The sequence below is a fragment of the Primulina huaijiensis genome, chromosome 12 (genome assembly GCF_012295235.1).
Source record: "Primulina huaijiensis isolate GDHJ02 chromosome 12, ASM1229523v2, whole genome shotgun sequence".
NCBI lineage: Eukaryota > Viridiplantae > Streptophyta > Magnoliopsida > Lamiales > Gesneriaceae > Primulina > Primulina huaijiensis.
In genome coordinates, this window is record NC_133317.1 from 4,321,601 (window position 1) to 4,344,079 (window position 22,479).

Consider the following 22,479-nt stretch of genomic DNA (forward strand, 5'->3'; position numbering starts at 1 on the left):
GGGGGGGGGGGGGGGGGGGGGAGATCATGGTGAATTTGATGGTGGAAAGAGCTACCAGCAATATGCTGATCGGTCCTGATTGGGCAATGAATATCGAGATCTGCGACATCTGCAATCACGACCCTGCGTAAGCTGTTTCAATTCTATTTTTTAGCTTGGATTACTTGATTGTGTTTCTTTTACTGTGAACTTGGAATCACGATGGTTGAACGCATTAAATTACGTTACCGCAGTTGCCAATGACATGACTACAGAAGTATTCAGCTTGTTTCTTTTCTTCATGCTGAATGCTGGCACTTTTTGTGTTTTCACTGCATATTCCTCTATTTCAATATATCGCTGGTTTTTGTGAACTTATGATGGTTTTCTGTTTGTATCAGACAAGCAAAAGATGTTGTAAGAGGTATAAAGAAACGTCTTGGCAGCAAAAATCCAAAAGTCCAGCTTCTTGCGTTAACAGTAAGCTCGATTCTCCTTCCCTAACAATTTTGCCCTTGCCTTCAATATTTGTCCACGGGCTTTGCTTTATTTTAACTTAATACTTCTGGGTTTTATACATGTTCGACAAGACCATCCTCTCAAGGTCCAAATGTTGGACACAAAAACCTTGGCTTTTTCCGAAACTTCCAGAAATTTAGCAAACTTCATTATCTATGTTACCAACAAATACCCCTTAGATTTACGTTTAAAATCTTGCTAAAAGCTCAAGAAGATGTAAACATCAGACATGGTAGACAATAAAGCCATATCTTGACCAAATTAGTTCGATCCATTTACGAAACTTGTGGCCAATGGCATTTTAAACACCACACAAGCTTGGGAAGCCATAACCGAGCTAGTTTCAAAGATGAATTTCAAAACATTGATTATAACTTATGTGAACTTGAAGCTCGTTGCAAGGATCAAGAAGCAAAAATGAGACGTTAATATGAGATGTTTTGAAAGCGAAGAGTAACAAAGAAAATGACAGAGTTTTCTTTCTACCTATACTATCTAAGTTCTGTGATGAAAAAGCTTTGAAATGACCATTATCAAGCCATGGCATCATCTTTCAAGTTACTTTTTGAAAAGAAGTAGAAAAGTTTCTTGAAAGTGTCGCCCTATCCATGGTCGTGTCCGTGTCTTTATTTTTTTGTAAAAATTAGTAAGCACAAATCCATGAGCCTTAGAGTGTCCCGATCCATAGCGTGCGTAAAATTTCTAGCCTTCTCATGTTCGGCTACATGCAACATGCAACATGCAACATGCACGAGTTCCGTGCCTTAACACCAAATTTGGAATGCAATCATGGATACGTGGCAACCCCGGTGCCTAGTATGAGGTACGCACATAACAAATCCACTGGCTAGAACACGACTATGGGTTGTCTGCATAACTGAACCAGCTCACAAAACATCATCACTGATCTATGACCCTTACCTTCACGTCCGTGGTTTGCAACACATCCACTGGCTAGAACACGACTTTCAGAACACGATAATGTGCGAGTCTAAACATGGATGAACAAGAATTAGAAAGCAAGGATTGCACAACCGAGGCTTTGTGGTCACTTACGTGGCACTGTGGGCTATCGGTGGCGAGCATAGGAACAAAAACACTTAATTTAGAAGCAAGTGTAACACATTGGCTTATATTTTGTTTTCTAGCTATTAGAGACCATTGTGAAGAATTGCGGGGATATTGTGCATATGCATGTTGCTGATAAAGATTTACCTCGTGAGATGGTGAAAATTGTTAAAAAGAAGGTAACGTGGTCACATATTTCGTTGCTATGGTGGCGTTATCTCTTGATCTTTTCCCATGTTTGTAGTAACATTCATTTTGTTATGACTTATGCAGCCTGACTTTCATGTGAAAGAGAAGATTTTAATTTTGATAGATACATGGCAAGAAGCTTTTGGAGGGTCAAGGGCAAGATATCCCCAATACTTTGTGGCATACCAGGATTTATTAGTATGTCATGCGATCATCATGTCTTGTTCCCTCCATTGTTTTTCCTTCTTTTTTATATGAAATACTATGGTTGTGTTTATCTTAACCTTTATTCTATTGCATATTTGTCAGCGACTTGGGGCAGTTTTCCCTCAGAGATCCGAGAGTTCAGTACCTATTTTTACACCAGCACAAACACAGCCATTAACATCTTTTCCACAAAATCTTCGTGATCCTGAGTCAAGACCGGATGCGGCTGAATCTTCTGCAGAAGCTGAATTTCCAACATTGAGGTACATTAACACAGTAAAATTTTCCTTATTTGTCTCGATTAACTTGACATTCACTGTAATTTTTATTGGAATTGTGGAGGCATATTTTTCAAAGAATTGATGTTTGGTACCATACAAAATTTACTTCAAATTGATCGCCTCTTAAAATTTTCCTCTTTCTGCCATTCACATTGTATAAAGAATATTCTAAATCATGGATGTTTGGAGTTATGATTAATCTTTTATTTGGATTTTGTGTATTACTTAATTTTTTTGAGCTCCTGGCTTTGAAATCCAGCCTGCAGGCACCTTTTCGGTGCTTGAACGATAATGTGAATACGGATTTGAATGACATGTCTTACTCTGGTTTATGATAATTCTAGTTGTGAGACATATTTTGTTCTTCTTTCATAGGAACCATATTTTGGTCTTGTTTTGTAGGAGTCGAATTATGAACTAAAATAGCTTTTCCTTTATACCTTTACTTGCCTTCTGATTTGAGTCTCAGTGCTCCTGTGGTATAGTTAAATTGCTCTTTGATTTTTATGGAAATTTTTTTCAGCTTGACAGAACTTCAAAATGCACGAGGTGTCATGGATGTCCTCTCGGAAATGCTGAATGCCTTAAATCCTAGTGATAAAGAGGTCATTTTTCACTGACATCTGTTCGAGCAACATTGTAGTGCTTGTTGATGATTTATTCTTGCGTAATTATGTGAAGCGACTTGGAAAGTTATAGTTTCTCTGATTTGCTATGGTGGAAATCGAATTGAAAATAATTTACTTATTTTACTCTGATTTAACAAGTTTCCCCTTCAATTTTTTGCTGAGAAGTTAAATTTTTTGTTGCAGGAACTCAGGCGCGATGTTATTGTTGATCTGGTGGCTCAGTGCCGTACTTATAAGCAAAGAGTTGTACACCTAGTTAACTCAACTTCGTAAGGACTTGTTTAACTTCGAGTTGTACCAATAGTGTTTGTTTATTGTAACTGTCATTGGAGTTTATCCTTTTTTGACTTTTTAATGTGTTCCTTTCTATTATATCTTAACATAAACAATAAAAACCTAAGACAGAGCCATCTTAGTAGTCAAATGTCCTAATGACCAAGGAAGGCACATATCTTGATGTCACATCTTTTTCTCATTTTTTTTTCTTTCCAAGTGTTCTGCATATTCTGACCTTAATACCTGTGGAACAAATTGAATGTTGTAATAGCTGGACAGGTCCTCAACGAATCACTTAAATCTGGGTGGATTTTTGCAAATCTAAAATGCTGATACTGGTTGTGAACCTTCTAGTATAAGAATTGCTTCTTGTACTGATAGAGTTAAGTGTTTCAAGACTGAGTGCAGTTTGAGAGGAAAATTCTTCTGGTTGAGTAACATAGGAGATTGCCAAGCTTTATAACTTCTCCGTTAAGTCAGGTTCTGTGATTTATAATTTCATTTGACAGGTTTCATGGGTGAAATTTTACCTTTTTTGCTCCGCTGTTACCTGCTATATTTGTGGTTTTTGAGAATCTGCTCACTATATTGATATAAATATAAACTATTATTCATCATGAATCAATCTAATATCAGCTAGAGATTGTAATTATACTTTGGTCAGAATACGTTGGAATTTAAAGCAGTCTTTTAACGTATTGTGACTTAGGGATGAATCACTATTATGCCAAGGACTAGCGCTGAATGATAACTTGCAACGTGTTTTGGCTAAGCATGAGTCCATGTCCTCTGGAGCCACCTCTGGTGAATCAGATAAGCCAAAACCCGAGCCAACCCAAGCCTTGGTAAAAGTCGATGCTCCTCTTATTGACACTAGCATTGCCAAACAATCAGACAATGGGTAAATTTTGTTTCTGACATTGAAGTATTAAATTTATGAATTGCCCCCATCATTTTTGCATCTTTAGAAAAGTGACTCAATGTGACAAAAAGATTGTTCCTAGCCATGAAGTGAATGTGTTTTGCAGATCCACATCAGGTATTATCATACCAACACCTCCAGAAAGTAATGCTCAATTAGCGACGCCAACAAAAGCTGGTCCTATTATAGATCTTCTGAGTGGAGACACACTGGCCCTTGTGCCTGTCGAAGAACCTCAGCCAGCGAGCCCTGTTGCATCTCAGCAGAATGCTCTCGCTCTTGTTGACATGTTTTCACCAAGCAATTACAATCAATATTCCAACCCCATTGGACAAGGATATTCATCATCACGTCAATTTCCGCAAAATGTTCAAACTCCACAGCCTTTGTTAAACTCAAACGGAAGTGTGTCTGGCCCTGAATTACCCCGATATGGACAGCCCCTTTACCCTCAGGGCTCTTCTTCTATGTGGAATGGTCAGATGACCCAACAACAGCAGCCACCTTCACCAGTTTATGGTGCATCTTTCTTTTTTATTTGATATTTAATAAAAAAAACCCTATGGAAAACCAGAAAAGAAAAAACATAAAATAAAGCCAAATTAATGAATGAATAGGAAGCAAGCTTCAATTATTTTTGTCCCACGTGTGATTCTTGGAAAGATTTTGGCCCTGCTACTTTCTTCATAAATATGTTATTGGGGTAATTTATTCGATTGTCATCCTGAATCATGTCATCACTTAATTTGTTGTATTTTGTAGTCTTGATCTACTCGGGAACTCAAAGTAATATGATGCATTAGAATCAATGTCTAATCTATACCTAACTCTTCAAATTATAGGTCCTCAAGACAGTGGTGCGCTTCCTCCTCCACCATGGGAAGCTCAACTGGACAACACTCAACAACCCATAAGTCATCCCCCTCAACAAATGCATGTTGTGCATTCCCTACCATCACCCAATGGCACATATCTTCAAGGATCGCAACCTTTGGCAAATAACCAACCATTCAGCACATACGATCAACCAATCTCCAGTGGCCATCATACCCTCGTAAACAATCAATTTCTGCAGAGCAATCAAATGACTGCTGGCTTGTATCCACAACCTTTTCAAAATCCACAGGCTATGGGTATGTTTCCTCAGCCAATACAATCTGTTCCAATGGTTTATATGTATCCTCAACAGGCGTATGGCTATCAAATAGCTGGCTATGGCTATGGCTATGGCTATGGCTATGGCTATGGCCATGGCCAAGGTGAACAACAGAACACTCAATTTATTGATCAAAAGATCTCCGTATCATCGAGGGACCACAGCTCCCTGAGGAATTCTTCTAATATGGTTTCCAGTTCCTCATATGCACCGTCCCTGAAACCCTCCAAGCCAGAGGACAAGCTATTTGGAGACCTTGTTGATATTTCTAAATTCAAAACGGGAAAAAACCATGCCTGATAGAGCTGGGAGTATGTGATAAACGCCATGTTGTCTGTATCGTACCGGCTTTACTTATTTGCTTGCCTACTTTCTCTGGGTGCCTGATGTTTGATTTCTTATTTGTAATCTTTGCACACATGTTCTCTTTATTATTGTACTTTTCATGTTGGAAAAATGACTCCCGTTTAAGAAAAGAAATATTTTACGTTTTTTCAATTTATTGGTTTATTTGTCGTTAACTANGCAATATATATATATATATATATATATATATATATATATTCAGTTTCAAACTCCATGAGCCTTGGTCCAATTTTTCCATAATTTATTACATACATTGGGTGAAGATTTAATGGGGCTGAAATGGGAAATACTAAAAATTAGTGGACCAAGTTGTAATAATACAAAGCTATAGGGTGTATAGTTAAATTTCCGCATCTCAGGTTTATATTGATCGGACGACGTATCCACGGACAAGATTTGCAGGTACCATTGAGCTACGGGGCAATCGCTATACTAAACGAAAATCGTTGAGAAAATTCATTATAATTTTCGTGTGTAACTACGAATCCACAACTGATTTCATGCGAGTTTCTATTTCTTCGATCCCTCATAATTTTTCATTTCTATTTTAGCTCCTGCCCACGTTTCGTATTTTTTGTTTTTACTATAACTCCCTTTGCCTCTTGGTTTGGGACTTTAATGGTGGGATTCCTATAAATTGAATCGATTTTTCTGTTTTGTAATCAAGGTAACTCGTTGTTTTCAGTTCTCAGTCGTGCGTTTTTAGGTGGATTTTGATCCCTACGATTGGTATAGAGGATGCAGGTTAGTGTATTTATCTTGAAATATTTTTTTTTTAACTTGGGTTTTTCTTGCCTTCGTTTGTTTTTCCTTCTTCACGATTTTGTCGTCTGCTGTTAGCCTGAAAATGAGTTTTTTTTAGAACGATACTATCGTATGATTCTTTGTTATGTGTGCCTAAGCTTTATGACATAGTGTGAAATATGAAATTAGTTGATGGGCGACTCACCTTATTTGTGATTTTTTTTCCTTCACATTTTCCGAAAATTTTTAATTGTTGCCATCGGCGGCTTCCCCAAAATTGTTTAATTATTCTGACGTAAAACATGGTTCCTCCTCATTGATTTAAGATGCCAAGTTCATGTTAAATAAATTGCCGACATTTAGTTCAACTGCAGAATACTATTTTCCTTCTCCTGGAACTGGACACCATTTGAACAATATCAGCGTTTTATACTTTTTGATACCCCTAATAGCTTGCACAAAGTGGAGGTTGATTCTTGACAGCTCAAAATTAAAAACGACTTTCAAAAGATTGGAACTATGGGGTGCACAAAAATTTGCATAAATTGTTTTAACATCTCAAATTTCCAATTTATAGCCATTTTGAGATAACATTTTTCCTTCAAGAATGTTTACTGGCGACACTGATGTCTGGTTGTTATTGTATGTTATATCTAAAATTCTAAATTTATTTTGATTCTTTGTATTGTCTAAAGAGATAATGGTCCTTTCTTTGCCACCTATCAAATCTTGAGTCATTGTATTTGGAATGTAAGAGTAAGAATTTATGGGATGTTATATCTTATTTAATTTGATTCTCCGTATCATGTAAAGAGATCATGGTCCTTTCTTTATCACCTATAAAATCTTGAAGCGTTGTATTTGGAATGTAAGATTTGGACTTTTGAAATTGGATAATGATGACTATGTTTCATGAACTTATAGTGTAATGTTTTATTGTCGATGATATGGAAGTTTCGGCTGTATATTTTATTTGATTAATAAGTTCAGTGATCTGTTGTTTGCTTGTTATATTTGAAATGATTTTCTTGGGGGTTAGGCATCAAGGGCTAGGCTTTTTAAGGAGTATAAAGAAGTTCAGAGAGAGAAAGTAGCCGATCCTGACATTCAACTCGTTTGTGATGATACAAATATATTTAGGTGGACAGCTCTCATAAAGGTTGGTACAGTATTTTCTATGCGTTATTATCGTGTTGTGACGTTTTGGGAAAATATGAATCATTCTTTTGTGTCGTTGCATGCCTTTTATGGTATACACATAGGGGCCGTCCGAGACACCATATGAAGGGGGAGTTTTCCAGCTTGCTTTTTCTGTCCCAGAGCAGTATCCCTTGCAGCCTCCTCAAGTGCGGTTCTTGACTAAAATATTTCATCCGAACGTACACTTCAAGGTGATGATTTATGGCTTTTAATTTTTTCCATTTTCTGAAGTGTGCTTGTTCTAATGTAAAGTCGAGAGATCAAAGGTTGAAATATGTGAAGGCGAGTTTGTTTTGTTTTGGGAGTTAATGTGGAAGAGTTTTGGGGAAAGAAATATTATGTTTGGTTCTGCTGATGTCAGATCTTGTAAAAAATTCTGGTAAATTTTTTTTTTTGGTTAGAAAATGATATACTGATATTGGAATGATGAAAATTATAGTTAAAATAATGATTATATTGGAGATCTTAAGCAGGGATAAAATATATGTTGTAGAAAAAAAATAAAAATTTATGATTTTTCTTTTTTGGGATGAAACATCTTCAGAGATAACAAAACCTGACAAACGGTTTGTTTAAGACTTTAATCCTTAAATATGATAGTTAAAACTTAAAAGCACTTTCTTTTTGAAATATTTTTAAAGAGAAGCAAAAGTAGAAATTCCAAAAGTCACAGTTTCTTGATTTTGGGTTTTTTAGGCGCTCTTAAAAACTATATATTTCCATCTAATATCTTTTTAAAAAAACTATCTCAGAAAAGCTTCTCGATTCAAGCACACTCATGACTTTTAATTTTCTTTAGTAGCTTATCTTATACAAGTACTTGTATTAATTTTCTCGAAAGCTGTTATGGTAAATTTTTTTTTAATATGATAAGGCTGATATGTTAGCATAACATGGAAAACATGCAATGTGTTTTTGTCTGCAGACGGGTGAGATTTGCCTCGACATTTTGAAAAACGCTTGGAGTCCGGCCTGGACACTGCAGTCTGTTTGTAGGGCTATAATTGCCCTGATGGCTCATCCAGAACCTGATAGCCCACTAAACTGTGATTCAGGTATTAATATAGCCTCATTGAGATATACTCGGACCACACTCGTTTGTCTATGAGAATAGAAAAAATTGGATGCGATTGTTTTCAGAAAAGATGTTTGTTCTTCAGGTAGGGTAAACCATGTTCTATGACTCGCTGTTAGCTAACACTAAATTCGGGTAGATTATGACATTGCAATTTTTTATGCCCCGTTGCTATTTTTTTTGCACAAACGTGTATTTTGTGACTTGAATTTACGATTTGTGTTCTAAAAGTAATCGTTTCACCTCCAGGCTAATAATGGTAGTCCACTGATGACTCATTCCCCTATAAGAAACTATCCTTGTACTTCTCTTGTCCCATGTTATTAAAAATTGAGAAAATTGTTTTTTGTTCATATATGCTCGCCTCTTTGCAATTTTGACACTTTATGTTGTCAAATTTTATTTTTAGTCCCCTATTGGCACTTTTAGTCATTTTTTCGACTTGATGTTGGTGTGATACCAACACAGTGTTGATGTGGTGCTGACGTGTATAATGTCACATCTGCAATCCTAATGAAAAATGACTAAAATTGCTAAAATCATAACATATAGGGCCGAAACTGATATTTGATAACATATATGATCAAAATCGCAAAGTGATAAAATTATAGGACAAAAAATGTAGTTTTTCTTACAGATTTAATTCAACCGAAGATATTGAAACTAGGTTCGGAATTCTTCAGTAGTTGGAAATTTATTCAGATGGTGCTGTTTCTTGGATGTTCACTGAGACATGTATCAAGATATCAATGAGATAAGGAAATAACGTGTTTCACATTTCCAACAAATTTTGCTGTCGTGATACTGAAATCAATGTTACGGTGCAGACGAACAATGTTTCTTACCCTTGACACCAAAAGATCCATCCCTATAATTCTTGTCTTTTATATCTTCTTGCATTGATGTGAATCCTCTATTGGTTTATAATTTAGAGTGAAGAATCTCTTCAATTCTGTGTAGGCAATCTCCTGCGCTCCGGTGACGTCAGAGGATTCCAGTCCATGGCCAGGATGTATACTAGACTTGCAGCCATTCCCAAGAAAGGGTAAAATCAACTCATCTTCGTGATCGTGTGACCCGCATTTTGCAAGTCAGTCATCCGCTGACCACCCTTTGTATAATCAATCGCGAGTTTGTATACGAAACATGTTTCTTCACACAACTTGATCGGATTTCTGTATTCTATATGATACGGGAAAATTATCTTTGATGTATTTCATTTTATCTTTTGACCTCATATTCAAATGATGATCGGCTCTATTTTACGGACTTGGCACATAATGGTTATTTATTAACAAGCGTAGCATAGAAAATCATAAATCAAGATCAACATGCACACAAAATAGTTGATGACCGCAAAGAGATGCAACAGATGATACCCGATCCGATGGTGTATATATATATATAATGAATCATGTATGATTTTTTCATAAACTTTATAACACACATCGCTCACGTTCCATGTAAAGGGCCATTTCAACTGGAGTTTTCAGATCAACCACGGGCTTTCGACAATGTTTTTCTGTCGATTTCACTGGCGTCGGAGGAACGAAGCTTTCGAGGTTTTCAACAAACATGTTGCCCTCTATTGTGAAGGCTCTCATGAAAAAGAAGTTGGGAATATATGCTACTGGTCAGTGAGAGAAGATGAGTTTTGGATTGGATACTCAATTCCTCCTCCAGTGCTAGGAAGACTGCAAGTGTGGTAAACTGATCATATATATAATATTGCTTAATAAGAAACAAGAATAAAAAATTAAAAAGCAACTGGAATTAGTAAATTTGAGATGAAATATATTGTTTGGTTATTGTATTATTTTATTGTTCGAAAAATATATAGTTTCTTTTAAAACCAAAAGTGTCTTGAGCAGTACTGCTCGATTGATTAAGTAATGGCATGTTTGGATTGATTCAATTAATTTGTCTGGATAAGTTTAAGTTTAGATTAATTTTAAGTCAAATTCCTATCAACGAAGTGTCCAACGGTGAGTCATGTAATTGCATTGAAAAATACTTTTTTTTTTCCCAATCATATATTTTTATTTTTCGAGTTTTTATTTATTCGTATTTTAATTTCATAAAACATATAAGGATATTATGGAGAATAATAACTCAACATAGAAATTCAAGAGGAATAATTATCATTCATACATGATTTTTTAAATTTTATTCTTATGGATTTGCGAACAACCTATTATCTCTTGGGGATGAATACCTAGGGGTGGGTACGGTACGGTATACCGTATCGAACTACAGTACCGTAAATATCGATATGGAATTTTTTATACCGATACCGGAAATTCAGTATACCGCATATTCGGTATACCGAATTTTTGATATGAAAAAGTTCATACCGGATACCGTACCGACACCGAAAATTTTGTCGGTATACCGAAAATATTATCGGTATACCGACATTTTTTCGGTATACCGAACTTAAATTTTTAAAAAATAATAATAAAAAAATTACCGAAATACAGAAAAAAAAAAATAATTACGTACGATACCGATACCGAAAATTTCGGTATGATATCATACCGTACCGAAATTTTCGGTATATCGATTTTTTCGGTAATTTCGGTATTTTTTTGGTACGGTATTTCGGTATTTCGATATTTCGGTATATTTTCCCAGCCCTATGAATACCCAAATAGGTTTTAAGTTTTAGTGAGTGGAAAGATTATATTTTAATCATATAACTGGCATATTTTAGTCATAGGTTAATTTATATTCTTAATTTACTAATTTGTATTTTTTTCAGAGTTAATTACTTATTTTTATCAGAGTGTTGACGTGACACCGAAAAATTATGACGTGTCACAAAAAATTGCTGACATAGTTACAAACACTGCTATGTGATCGATGTCACGTCACCACTCTAATAAAAGATGACTAAAATTGAAAGACAAAAGTATAAGTTATAGATTAAGTCCGTGCATTGATCAATAAAAACTACATGCATGTATATGAAACTAATCTATAAATATAAATACATAAAATTAATGCAAACCGGAAACAACGTTGGGACATGAATCGGATCTTGATTTACTATAAAAGAAACATATTATACATACATGTATTATTATATATAAATCCATGGATCTTACTTCGTTTTCGATCGAATAACAGATTCATTAATCGCATGAAAAATCAAGTCTTTGAAGGTGTCGTTTGATGTCATTGGGCATTGTGTAACCCGCCAAGCCTTTCGAGAAAAAACAAGGCAAACTCACATATAATATTTGTTTTTCAATTGACAGAGACAAAAAATGATAGTATCATGTAACAAGAAAATTAATTCACAGCATAAAATGACAAGAGATATACCATCGGAGGGACAGCTTATCGTGGGAATCAATTCAAATGCATCGATTTATATGGCCCCCCATCATGCAAATGATTTTGTAACACAAATCTGTATATTTCCTTATTTGTTTTTCAGTCTGTTTTTGTACCAAACATATATATATATATACCAAAATGTCTTCACCACCATCACCGTTTCTTCCTGCTAACTTAATCCCCGACGAGGCGAATCCGCCATGGATGAACAAAGGGGACAACGCGTGGCAGCTCACAGCCGCGACCCTAGTAGGCCTACAAAGTGTGCCGGGGCTTATAATCTTGTATGGTGGTGCTGTCAAGAAAAAATGGGCTGTGAACTCGGCTTTCATGGCTCTATACGCATTTGCTTGCGTTCTACTTTGTTGGGTTTGCTGGGGATACCGGCTTTCATTCGGGGACAAGTTGATCCCTATCTGGGGTAAGATCGATGTGGCCTTGTCCCAGCATTATCTGCTTGGACAGGCGTTTAGTGGGAAGTTCCCAAACGCCACCATGGTGTATTTTCAGTTCGTTTTCGCGGCTATAACGTTGATTCTGATAGCTGGTGCTGTATTGGGAAGGATGAACTTTTACGCGTGGATGCTGTTCGTTCCTCTATGGCTAACGTTTTCTTACACGATTGGGGCGTATTCGATTTGGTCTCTCGATGGTTGGCTGGCTGTTGCTGGGATGATAGATTACTCGGGTGGTTATGTTATTCATCTGTCTTCTGGTGTTGCTGGTTTCACTGCTGCATATTGGGTAAGCGTAGTTTTTCATTTCACATGCATGTTTTAAAGGATTTTGAAACCACACATTCATATATATTATCAGTGAACAATCCATTTGAAATAAATTTCACATTTTTAATGCACATATATATCAACATGACCCCTTGAGCAAGATTTTTAAACAAAATTTTATATTATTCAAGTTTATTTATCATCTAACATAAGATGATCTTTCCTAAAATTTGTCGAGCTAGTAGGATGAGCTTATGAAAGAAAGTTATGAAATTGAAATAGAAGGATAACATAACTATATTTTTTAACTTCATTTATCGTAAAACTTGAGTCAAATGCGAGACTATGCAAATATATTGAATCTCAACATTTGCACTTAGCGGTGCAAGATTACTGCTTACCATGTGTTTTTGAATGATCAAATTTATTTATTTTAAAATTTTCCAAATATATAAATGATATATCGTAAAATTAGTTTGAAAATTCAGTTTGTAAAACTTAATATATCCACAAAATTTAAAAACTTGACTGTTTTCAAAAGAGATGAAGGGATTCGATCATTAGTAAGTATGAGACTGTATACGATTGAAACTAATTATAACCGTGGAAGTAGGAAAGAGATAGTTTTAAGTATGATCTTTGGAATGTATGCGTATATGAGAGTTGAGACATTATATTATATGAAATTTATTACAATATGGTAAGTGGGAAGAATAAACAAAAGAATACAAACAATTTTCGTGATAAAAACAATGATATTTTAACTTGCAGGTGGGTCCTCGTTTAACGAAAGACAGAGAAAGATTTCCCCCTAACAACATCCTCCTGATGCTGGCTGGTGCAGGCCTACTGTGGATGGGGTGGACAGGTTTCAACGGGGGAGACCCTTATGCGGCTAGCATTGATGCCTCCTTGGCTGTTATCAACACTCATATATGTGCTGCAACTAGTCTGCTGACTTGGCTCATGCTCGACATCGTATTCTTCGGCAAAGCATCCGTCATCGGTGCAGTTCAAGGCATGATCACTGGCTTGGTTTGCATCACCCCGGCTGCAGGTACCTTTCTTGTTTTCTCTGTATTCTATAATTAATTCGTTGAACATTAACTTGGTCTGTGCTTAAAAATGTACCTTTTACATTTTCTTGGTATAGGAGTTGTGCATGGATGGGCGGCCATAATAATGGGAATATGCTCGGGCTCGATCCCTTGGTTCACCATGATGGTGGTGCATAAGAAATCAGTGCTCCTCCAGAAAGTCGACGACACCATGGCTGTGTTTCACACGCACGCGGTCGCGGGGTGTCTAGGAGGGATACTTACCGGCCTCTTCGCCGACCCAAAACTATGCAATTTGTTCTATACAAAGTATGCCCAATATGTAGGCTTGTTCTATGGCTTTCACAATGGAGACTACCACAACGGATTTAGACAGGTTGGACTTCAACTTGTCGGCGTGGTTTTCGTGGTCGGGGTTAATATCGTGACGACAAGCTTGATATGCTTGGTTGTGCGACTTATCGTGCCTTTGAGAATGAGCGAGGAGGATATGGAGATCGGGGACGAGGCTGCTCACGGTGAAGAGGCGTATGCCATATGGGGGCAGGGGGATAGGAATGAGAATTCACGATTTTCGACATATAACGACGTTGAAATCGGGTCGTCTAAGGCTAGAGGTCAGGTTGAGATGACTTGAAGAAAGGGATCGATCGGAGCTGTCAGGTTCATGCAAGTTGGATCGAATGAACTAAGGGATCGAATAAAATGTGCTTTTGGTCTTTAGCATATTTAAAATGTTTTTTGAATATGTCATAGTGAATGCAAGTGAAAGAAAAGCCCCTAATGTGACATTTTATTGTACCAATAATGTTATAATATTGTCTTTTGTTAGGAATTGCAACTAACAAAATAAATGTTTATTGAATTAAGAATATTCAACTTCGAACTCGATTCGATTCGTATATATAAAAAAAAATTTACATTTTTAGCTATTTCTATTCAAAATTTTGAGTTTATAAAGACACTGTTCAAATTATTACTCGAAAATTTATATTAATAAAATATTAAAAACGAGATCGACTTGTTATGCGGCCTTTAATGAGTAAAAGCGCACGATCTCCTTCGATTTTCACACGATTCCGCAATGGCGAATGCATCAACTTCAATTCAACATCGACCAAAGGAAGGTGGGATCACCTATCTACATACGCGTCGCGCATATTTCTCTTCCTCATCACTTTTCAGGTTCCGCTTTTCAGGTCAAAACTACGTTATTCTCCATTTCATATTCATCCAAATTCATAGTTGTCCTTGGGAATAATGAATTTTTTGTTACAATTTATTCTAAAGGTTCGTCCTTTTTTGGCTGAAGTTTCTAATTGTTCGGAGTTTTAGTTTGATTGGTGCTGCTTTTGTTGGTGGAAGAAGATATCTCGTTAATTGATCTGTGGATCTTTTTTTTATATATAATCGGAATCCAAGGTTCCTTTTCTAATTCAGTTTGCTAGGATGGTGCCTGATAGTTTTGGTTAAATATAACAAATACTAGGCATGTGATCGAATTCAAGTGAGTTGGTTGGGATAAGAATTATATGCTTTGGTTCTATTTTCTTTTTCCTAATTGCAAATTGTCTGCACAGGTAGAAAGTTTGTTTGTTTTTTGTGCAGCTGTAATTATTCCATGAGTTACTGCAGCATATAGCTATTTCATTTGAATTTCTTGATAAATAAAGTGTTGAAATTCGTTGCCATGACTTGATCTCTGTGAATATGCAGTTGGATATCTTTTTTTCCTCCCCTTTATGTAACTGGTTTCTTCTTCCCATCTCCCGCACACTCTCAGGGTTCAATGTAGATCTGGCATGTGTACAACGCCTCTTCATGTCACATCTTCACAGTTGGTGGCCAGCGAAGTCTTTCCACTTCCAGTGATAAAGGGCCTTCTTTATCCGGGAGCCGTTGTAAATGGTCTCATCAGTAACATGACTGTGCCAAGCTGGAATAATCTGCTAAATTTCTATAACTTGACCGACATAAAGGAGGCCTCTGCAGTAACTGATCTACAGCGATTGGAGGTTTGGCTTTGGCTTCTCTTTTCCCACATCTCTATCATTTCTTCTATCATAGCTTTATGTGACTGGAAGTTCTTTATCTATTAAATATCAAATTGAACATGCTTCCATGGGAACAAAAATGACTTTTTCACAATCTGTACTGCACTTTGGACATTATATATAGTAGATAGTAGATAAGATGCATAGATATTATTCTTCACAATTTACCAATGTTGTTACTGTCGTAAATTTGTCAAAGGAGCCCTCACTACGTGGTCTCTAAATGTATTCTTCCTTTAGGTTCTTGGGATTTGAAATATTCAATTCGTGTTCTGTGAAATCGAAATTGTTTCTTGTTCTGCTAGCAAATTGATTATTAAAAAGCGACCATTTCAGTGAATGAAAATTCTACTTCTCCTTTTCCCCATTACAATTCGTTTTTCTTGAAAGATTGTTCTAATCACTTGACAGGTTCTTGCGGGAAGTTACTTTAGTGTGGCTGGTTCGCTGATTGGTGTTATAAAACCAGGAAGGATGAGCATGTTTGGAACACTTCTTGTTGTGTGGGGTCTTGTTAAGGAAGGGATTCTTGGAAAGCAAGCAAGCATGGATCCAACAAAGGCTGTATTTGTGTACCCAACAATGTTAATAGCTTTGGTTTGTGCTTTCTTGTCTGTCAAATACGATTTGAAGAAGGCAGCGAGAAGTGCCCCAACTCGACCTGTTGTTAAGCCTCTAAAGAGCTCTTCAAAATCCAAATTGAAATGACCTACAGATGCAATGTAGGCAACAGTAGGTACTCTCTCTCTTAAAGAAGGGCCAAATCTGGCTACCCAAATTCCCTCAAGATGAATCGAACCCATCAAGTCCATGTTTGCCAGGTGCTTGATATCTTGTCTTGTGACATTTTATAATCTTTATTTTCTTCCTTTTCTAGCTTATCTATCTCTCGCCATGTATAAGTTGCTGATAAATTTTTACTCTCTGAGTTTGAGAATTTGTAACTTGATTGTTTTTATGCCAATTTAGGAAGTAAGTCTGTCACACCAGAAACAAATTTATGTGATACTGGTGAAAAATTTTATATATGGGCCTTCTGCTTTGGTATTGACATAGGAAATTATACACAAGCCTTTTATCCTTCCCTTTATTTGAATTTTCAGAGATTTGATCTGACCATGGTCGGAGAAGTTCACTCACGAACTAAAGAATATTATTAGATGTCATATATTTAAATGTTATGGCTCGTAATTATGCGATCATGGCATCACACATAGACCATTCTACCATTTTGACCCCGTTGATTATAATGCAAAACAATATTCCTAAATTGCACCTACTACCCCGAAGCAGGTCAAAAGCTTTGATTCCATCTTCTGGCCTTTTTTGTTGTTCTTTACTTTGTAAACCTCTGTACTTTGGTCCCTGCCAGTAATATATATTGCAAATTGAAACCAACAATTCAACATATTATAGTTCAGATAAGATGGCCAGTTTGAATAGGTCCGAGAGATCATTTAGAAGGCGAGGTTCGTCAGGATTGGTGTGGAATGATGATGAACTAGCTGATGGATTTTATCAATTTGTGCAGACAGAAGGGAAGTTGTGTGAACTAAGGCACTGTCATAGTCTCGGTGGTGACGGTGGCGGTGCGGCACTGATGGATCAAAGAGGTGTAAAGGCTGCACCGCACGTTTACAACCGCAGTGTATCCTCTCCAATCACAAATCCAAGATTGCCTAAATTTGTGAGAAAAAAAATATTTGCAGGGGTCTTTGGAAAACCTCCCAAGTCTGGAGAACATGCCAAGTGAAATTTCTTATCAGCTTTAAAAAAACTCGAAATATAATTGATGGGAATATAAGAATTCTATGTTGGTACAAATTTCCCCTTTTTAAATTTTTTTTGGTATTTTTAATTAGCTGCAAAAATGGGTATCCTGTGTGATTGGGTTTGTTGCAACAAATCACATACTCCATATAATAATTTTATGCATCGCAAATGTGTTCAAATGTATTAGATTAATTTTGCATTTTAATCCTTTAGGTTTTAACAATAACTGAAATTAATTACAACTCGTGATCTATTTAAACTAATTAAAAACTAATCATTTAATAATTATATCATAAATATTTATTTATAATAATATCTATAAAACCCAGAACACAGAATCTCTTACAAAATCCGTAATACAGTCGGATCAAGTGGTTTGTAATTATAATTAATAATAATATAACCGTGTATGGATTCAATATAAAAATAGTAATATCCACATAGAAAATAAATATTTTAATTTACTAAAAAAATTTATAAAACTCACTATGCTTGCTTGTGATTGAAGTCAACAGCGTTAAGATATTATTTCAAGTATGTATCCATATATTTTTAGACAAAAATTTATGTGAGACGGTCTCAAGGATCGTATTTTGTCTCTTATTTGAGTCAATTCTATGAGTTGACTCGTCTCATAGATAAATATTAGTGAGACCGTCTCACAAGAGACCTATTCATATTTTTATATCTAAATAAAATTCGTGACTTTTTAATAATTAATAAAAATCATTAGAAATCCAAGGGCTCGTATTGATCCACGCTGCTGACAGATTCGCCTTTGATTAATCCAACACGGTATATCTCGGAAGGCTTCCACGCTACCACCTCCACATCCGTCCGATCGGAAAACGATCCGACGGTCTCTGTATTTTCTACCTTTCTCTCTCTACAACATTTTGTTTTCTCTCTCTACATTCTATCTACTTTTTTTTTAATTATTAGTTGGCTTGGTGTTAGGGGAGGGGGAGATGCAGGAGCAAGCTACGAGTTCTCTTGCGGCTAACTCCTTGCCCTCAAGTAGCGAGAGATCTTCTAGCTCTGCTCTTAATGTTGAAGTCAAAGAAGGTACTTGATCATGTTTAATCTTTGAATCCCGTGTTTAATGATTTTAAAATCTTTACTTCGTATTACCCACTTGTTAAGATTGCGTCTTTGATTATTTCTTACTATTTTGGTGTATAAGTTTTGCACGTTTGAGTTTATCCACTGGCTGACTGCAGTTCATGAGCTGAATTGTCTTGAAAAATTGTTATCTTGTGTAGATATCGCCTCCATTTCTAAGCTTACACTTATTTTTAGGTATATATGACTAATGCGTGTGGAATCTGTAGTGTTGGACTTCTGGTTTTAGGAGGGATTCAGGTTCAGACAAATTCTTATTCTGGTTATGTGAACGGAAACCTGTGATTATTGTGATATTTGAGAAACTGGCGCTGCAAAGATGTGTTGTTTTATATTCTTGCATATTGTACGGTCTATAAATACTTTTTGGAACTTGATGAATGAATGGAGACTGGAGAGTGATGATGAAATCAGAAGAGTGCCGGAAATGGGTGGCGAGGCGGTTAGTCTGATGGCCTCCGGTCATGATGGTGGTTCAGTTGGTGGAACGGTTCAGCAATCAACAAGTGGTTCAAGAAGGAGAGGAAGAAGTCCAGCTGACAAAGAGAACAAGAGGTTAAAAAGGTGGGTTGAATTTTTTTTAAATGAAAATATTAAAAAGCTAAAGAATGTTCCGGACAAATACACTTGGACATCCACAGAAGATACCAATCTCCTAACCCTCGAAACCATAAAACAATCGTCTAAAATGACTGTGACTACAAGTGCGAATTTCTATCTCAATAATAAATATGACATCTACACGGGCATAACCAAGAAAATATTAGTACATGGGGCATACCTTGGATCTCCAGCTACAAATACGCGAGGCATACCCGATACTCCAGCCAATACAAATACACTAAAAAAACACCAACTCACATGTCAATACCAAATAAGATCAAATACATCAACATATTTCCATCTGATTAGGAATATAACGCGAGGTAAAAATCTTAATTTTCCAGACAATGTCTTCAATGCAAGGCGCCTCATCCTCAAATAGCGTATTGCAACCCTTCTAAAATCTTTTTTGCATCTTCCGCCCTGTGAACCGAGTCCAAATCAAAGTCCCCAAGGCTTTCTCATCTAGATTTTTGTTTTGAAAATGCCAAACACATCTACTTTGTGGGTACGCATATGAGCACGCGCATTATTTTGTTTTAGAGGCTTGTGAAAGCCTCTAATATTCCAACATGTTAGCTTCATTGAGCAACCAAGGTAATTTTGGGTTGCTGTCTCATTGCTTCATTTCCTAAGAATCGGCCTTTCATCGGGTTTGTAGTATCCGGCACATATTCCGTATCACAAGAGCTATTATACTCCATCCCTTCAAAGAATTTACGCAACTCATCACTTTGTTCTTGAGTTTTTCCATTTGCATTCTTATTCTTCTTCTGCTTCTTTTTTATTTTTTATTTGAGACTGTCTAAACTAATCCTCATCAACCACCTCCTAATCATACTATTAGGCATTATCAGAATTTCATCTTCAACAATTTCAACTTCCACAATACTTTTCTCATCAATACCATAAGTTCGATTACATCGCATTCAGTTTGAGCTGGGCGATGAAAAGTTTGATAAAGCGTTGGTAACAACAGAAAGGAAGGGGTCCATCTAACCATTGTTCTCGTTAGTCAATCCATTGTCTAGAGGACGTCTAGATTTAGCTAGAGGACGTCTAGATTTAGATCTAGACGATGCATTATGATTAACGGTATGCATTCTTGAGCGCCCCCTCGATTTATGTTGGCGCCAAACTACTCTCTTCGACCTATTTCTTTGAACATTACGACCCATTTTCATTATCAACTTCCTCCTCAACAACTTGCTTATTTTGATTACAATCATCCTTCCCACTTGATCGCAAATGTTGCAAAACTTGATATGCTGTTTATACACAAATTTAATATCCACTTCATCAATAGACAATGTCACCTTCAACTCATTTCTTGGAAAGGGAAGCATTAATTCCAACCAAGACACGAGCATAATTAACTCTGTTATAATCATGAATAAGCAAATCTTGTTGGTAAGTGTTGATAAGTTTGTTAGGATAAGTAGTATGGTTTATCTTTTTATTTAAATTATATTGATATCTTATCTTTAGTTGCAGAAGTCTTTTGTATATTCTGACTTTGAGGTTGTATATTAGTCAGTAACTTTAAGCATTGAAAAAAAGATGATTATGCTCTACTTGTCGATCCTTTCATGGTTATCAGCTTTTATGGTATCAGAGAGTGGTTAAAAGCTTCAAACGATGGTGAAAATGGCGTATTCCGGTAGCCATGAGACTTCGGGATCAGAGAATTCCTCCAAGATCAAATGCATATTGTGAACATGAGCCGCAATATAAATTCTCACCCGATGAAGGCTCTTTTCTTATCTTTCCTTTCATTGTACTGATTCTCAATGAGAATGCCTTTACTAGGTCAGAAAAGCCGAAAAGAGAGTGTATACACAATAGATTAATCATATAGGTTTAAGAGTTCTCGAACTGTGTAGTCACACCACATTTTTTTTTAGAAATGTGGACCATTGCATACTACATTTGTTTTTGTCCGTGGGAGCATGACTGATATATCTTGACAATTATAGCTGACATCAAATAAATTTAAGTGTGATGCTTAGATTTGTTTGTAATTTGTGGTAAACTTTATAATTTGCTTTTTATCTTTATACATTTTTCAATCAATAGCTAGGTTTGTAGGTCTCTTGATTGTGTAGATAATACAGTTATTTAATCCCGTTAAATCTTGATTCTAATTTTTGCGTATAGAAAGGAAGAGTCGGAACTATCAAGAGTTATCGACCATGGTGGGATATAGAGTCAGTGTCTTCAAAATTTTACTTTTAAGTGTTTTTTAAAAGGTTCTAAAAAGCGTGAAGCGCCCCGAAGCGCGGATGTCGAGCTTCAAGTTTTTCAAGCTTAAGCGAGATTAGCACAGGCTTAAGTATGAAAAAGCGTTTTTTTATCTTTAGTGTAATTGTAATTATCTCAAACCAATAAATTGATAAAATAGTACATAAATATGATAAATTTGAGTCTGATGCATTAATTCTCATATTTATAAAATCATAAAAATATCAAAATTATAATCTTTATTTGTTTTTGCAACTAGACCACATTAAAAATGTTAAATATTTGTCAAATCATTATCAGACACGCTTAATCATAATTAAAATTAAAAAATAAACATTTAAATTATAATCTTAATTTATTATTTTAAAATAAAAAGACATACCTTCAAAATATAAAAAATTAAAAAATAAATAGATACGATTAATTGTGCTTAAACACGTTTAATTAAACACCTTAATTATGCTTAATTCGGTCAAACTAGTTTGACCGTTTTTTTCAGTTTTCTCCGAAGTGGGGCGTTTTTGCCGAGCTTCAAGCTTAAACGCGCTTAAGCGTGCTTTTTAAAACACTGGTTTTTTAGTTATTAGTGACACGTGTCTGATGTTATTTTATACACTTTGCACGTAACAAATTTTCTTGTTTTACGACTTATCGTTTTGACCTTGAATCAAAATTTTATTGCTGAAAAGATGAGATTATTAGTATGTTAGTCATACACAATCCTCAACAAAATTACAAGGAATAGATAGATCGTTCATAGAACCAAACACCGACAGCTCTCATAATCACACTTAAGCCTAAATAATACAGAATGACGATTATTATTAGTATTAAAAATGGTTCTACATTGAGTGTGACTTCCTAACTAAAAAAAAAGAGGAGATTGACTTTTTTTTTTTTTGAAGAATTGATTGACTCATTTTTATACATACTATATATTGAAAAATATT

The 22,479-nt window shown here is 35.8% G+C and overlaps 4 protein-coding genes and 1 long non-coding RNA gene across 6 annotated transcripts; all 5 read left to right on the forward strand.

Moving 5' to 3' along the window:
- Nucleotides 1-6: 6 nt before the first annotated feature.
- On the forward strand, nt 7-5,724 carry LOC140989759 (TOM1-like protein 9). Its single transcript, XM_073459144.1, has 10 exons — nt 7-127; nt 381-459; nt 1,647-1,745; nt 1,840-1,953; nt 2,065-2,225; nt 2,767-2,848; nt 3,056-3,141; nt 3,858-4,049; nt 4,177-4,589; nt 4,913-5,724. Exons 1-10 carry the CDS (start codon nt 27-29, stop codon nt 5,524-5,526), a joined length of 1,941 nt encoding a protein of 646 aa, XP_073315245.1. The 5' UTR covers nt 7-26; the 3' UTR covers nt 5,527-5,724.
- Nucleotides 5,725-5,948: 224 nt separating this feature from the next.
- On the forward strand, nt 5,949-9,876 carry LOC140990663 (protein PEROXIN-4). Its single transcript, XM_073460483.1, has 5 exons — nt 5,949-6,336; nt 7,376-7,495; nt 7,599-7,727; nt 8,462-8,591; nt 9,572-9,876. Exons 1-5 carry the CDS (start codon nt 6,331-6,333, stop codon nt 9,658-9,660), a joined length of 474 nt encoding a protein of 157 aa, XP_073316584.1. The 5' UTR covers nt 5,949-6,330; the 3' UTR covers nt 9,661-9,876.
- A 2,215-nt stretch (nt 9,877-12,091) lies between these two features.
- LOC140989561 (ammonium transporter 2 member 5-like) lies at nt 12,092-14,376 on the forward strand. The gene is made up of 3 exons (XM_073458812.1): nt 12,092-12,697; nt 13,450-13,735; nt 13,832-14,376. The coding sequence occupies exons 1-3, from the start codon at nt 12,092-12,094 to the stop codon at nt 14,371-14,373; spliced, it is 1,434 nt and encodes a 477-aa protein (XP_073314913.1). The 3' UTR covers nt 14,374-14,376.
- A 370-nt stretch (nt 14,377-14,746) lies between these two features.
- Nucleotides 14,747-16,917, forward strand: LOC140989297 (uncharacterized). The gene is made up of 3 exons (XM_073458468.1): nt 14,747-14,935; nt 15,520-15,751; nt 16,202-16,917. Exons 1-3 carry the CDS (start codon nt 14,763-14,765, stop codon nt 16,496-16,498), a joined length of 702 nt encoding a protein of 233 aa, XP_073314569.1. The 5' UTR covers nt 14,747-14,762; the 3' UTR covers nt 16,499-16,917.
- Nucleotides 16,918-18,520: 1,603 nt separating this feature from the next.
- LOC140989562 (uncharacterized) lies at nt 18,521-21,337 on the forward strand. Of its 2 annotated transcripts, XR_012177508.1 has the most exons (3): nt 18,521-18,628; nt 18,863-19,249; nt 20,904-21,337. It is a non-coding gene; the product is annotated as an uncharacterized lncRNA (long non-coding RNA). The 2 variants fall into 2 exon arrangements; XR_012177507.1 differs by having other exon boundaries at nt 18,863-21,337.
- The last annotated feature ends 1,142 nt before the right edge of the window (nt 21,338-22,479 follow it).

Bases quoted from the DNA above. Each gene is read 5' to 3' on its own strand.
- LOC140989759 (XM_073459144.1), top strand. From the start codon at position 27: ATGGTGAATTTGATGGTGGAAAGAGCTACCAGCAATATGCTGATCGGT. The intron at 2,226-2,766 runs GTACATTAACAC...AATTTTTTTCAG, and splicing joins GCTGAATTTCCAACATTGAG to CTTGACAGAACTTCAAAATG. The intron at 3,142-3,857 runs GTAAGGACTTGT...ATTGTGACTTAG, and splicing joins CACCTAGTTAACTCAACTTC to GGATGAATCACTATTATGCC.
- LOC140990663 (XM_073460483.1), top strand. The intron at 7,496-7,598 runs GTTGGTACAGTA...GTATACACATAG, and splicing joins GGTGGACAGCTCTCATAAAG to GGGCCGTCCGAGACACCATA. The intron at 7,728-8,461 runs GTGATGATTTAT...TTTTGTCTGCAG, and splicing joins ATCCGAACGTACACTTCAAG to ACGGGTGAGATTTGCCTCGA.
- LOC140989561 (XM_073458812.1), top strand. From the start codon at position 12,092: ATGTCTTCACCACCATCACCGTTTCTTCCTGCTAACTTAATCCCCGAC. The intron at 12,698-13,449 runs GTAAGCGTAGTT...TTTAACTTGCAG, and splicing joins GTTTCACTGCTGCATATTGG to GTGGGTCCTCGTTTAACGAA. The intron at 13,736-13,831 runs GTACCTTTCTTG...TTCTTGGTATAG, and splicing joins TTGCATCACCCCGGCTGCAG to GAGTTGTGCATGGATGGGCG.
- LOC140989297 (XM_073458468.1), top strand. From the start codon at position 14,763: ATGCGGCCTTTAATGAGTAAAAGCGCACGATCTCCTTCGATTTTCACA. The intron at 14,936-15,519 runs GTCAAAACTACG...GCACACTCTCAG, and splicing joins TTTCAGGTTCCGCTTTTCAG to GGTTCAATGTAGATCTGGCA. The intron at 15,752-16,201 runs GTTTGGCTTTGG...ATCACTTGACAG, and splicing joins CTGATCTACAGCGATTGGAG to GTTCTTGCGGGAAGTTACTT.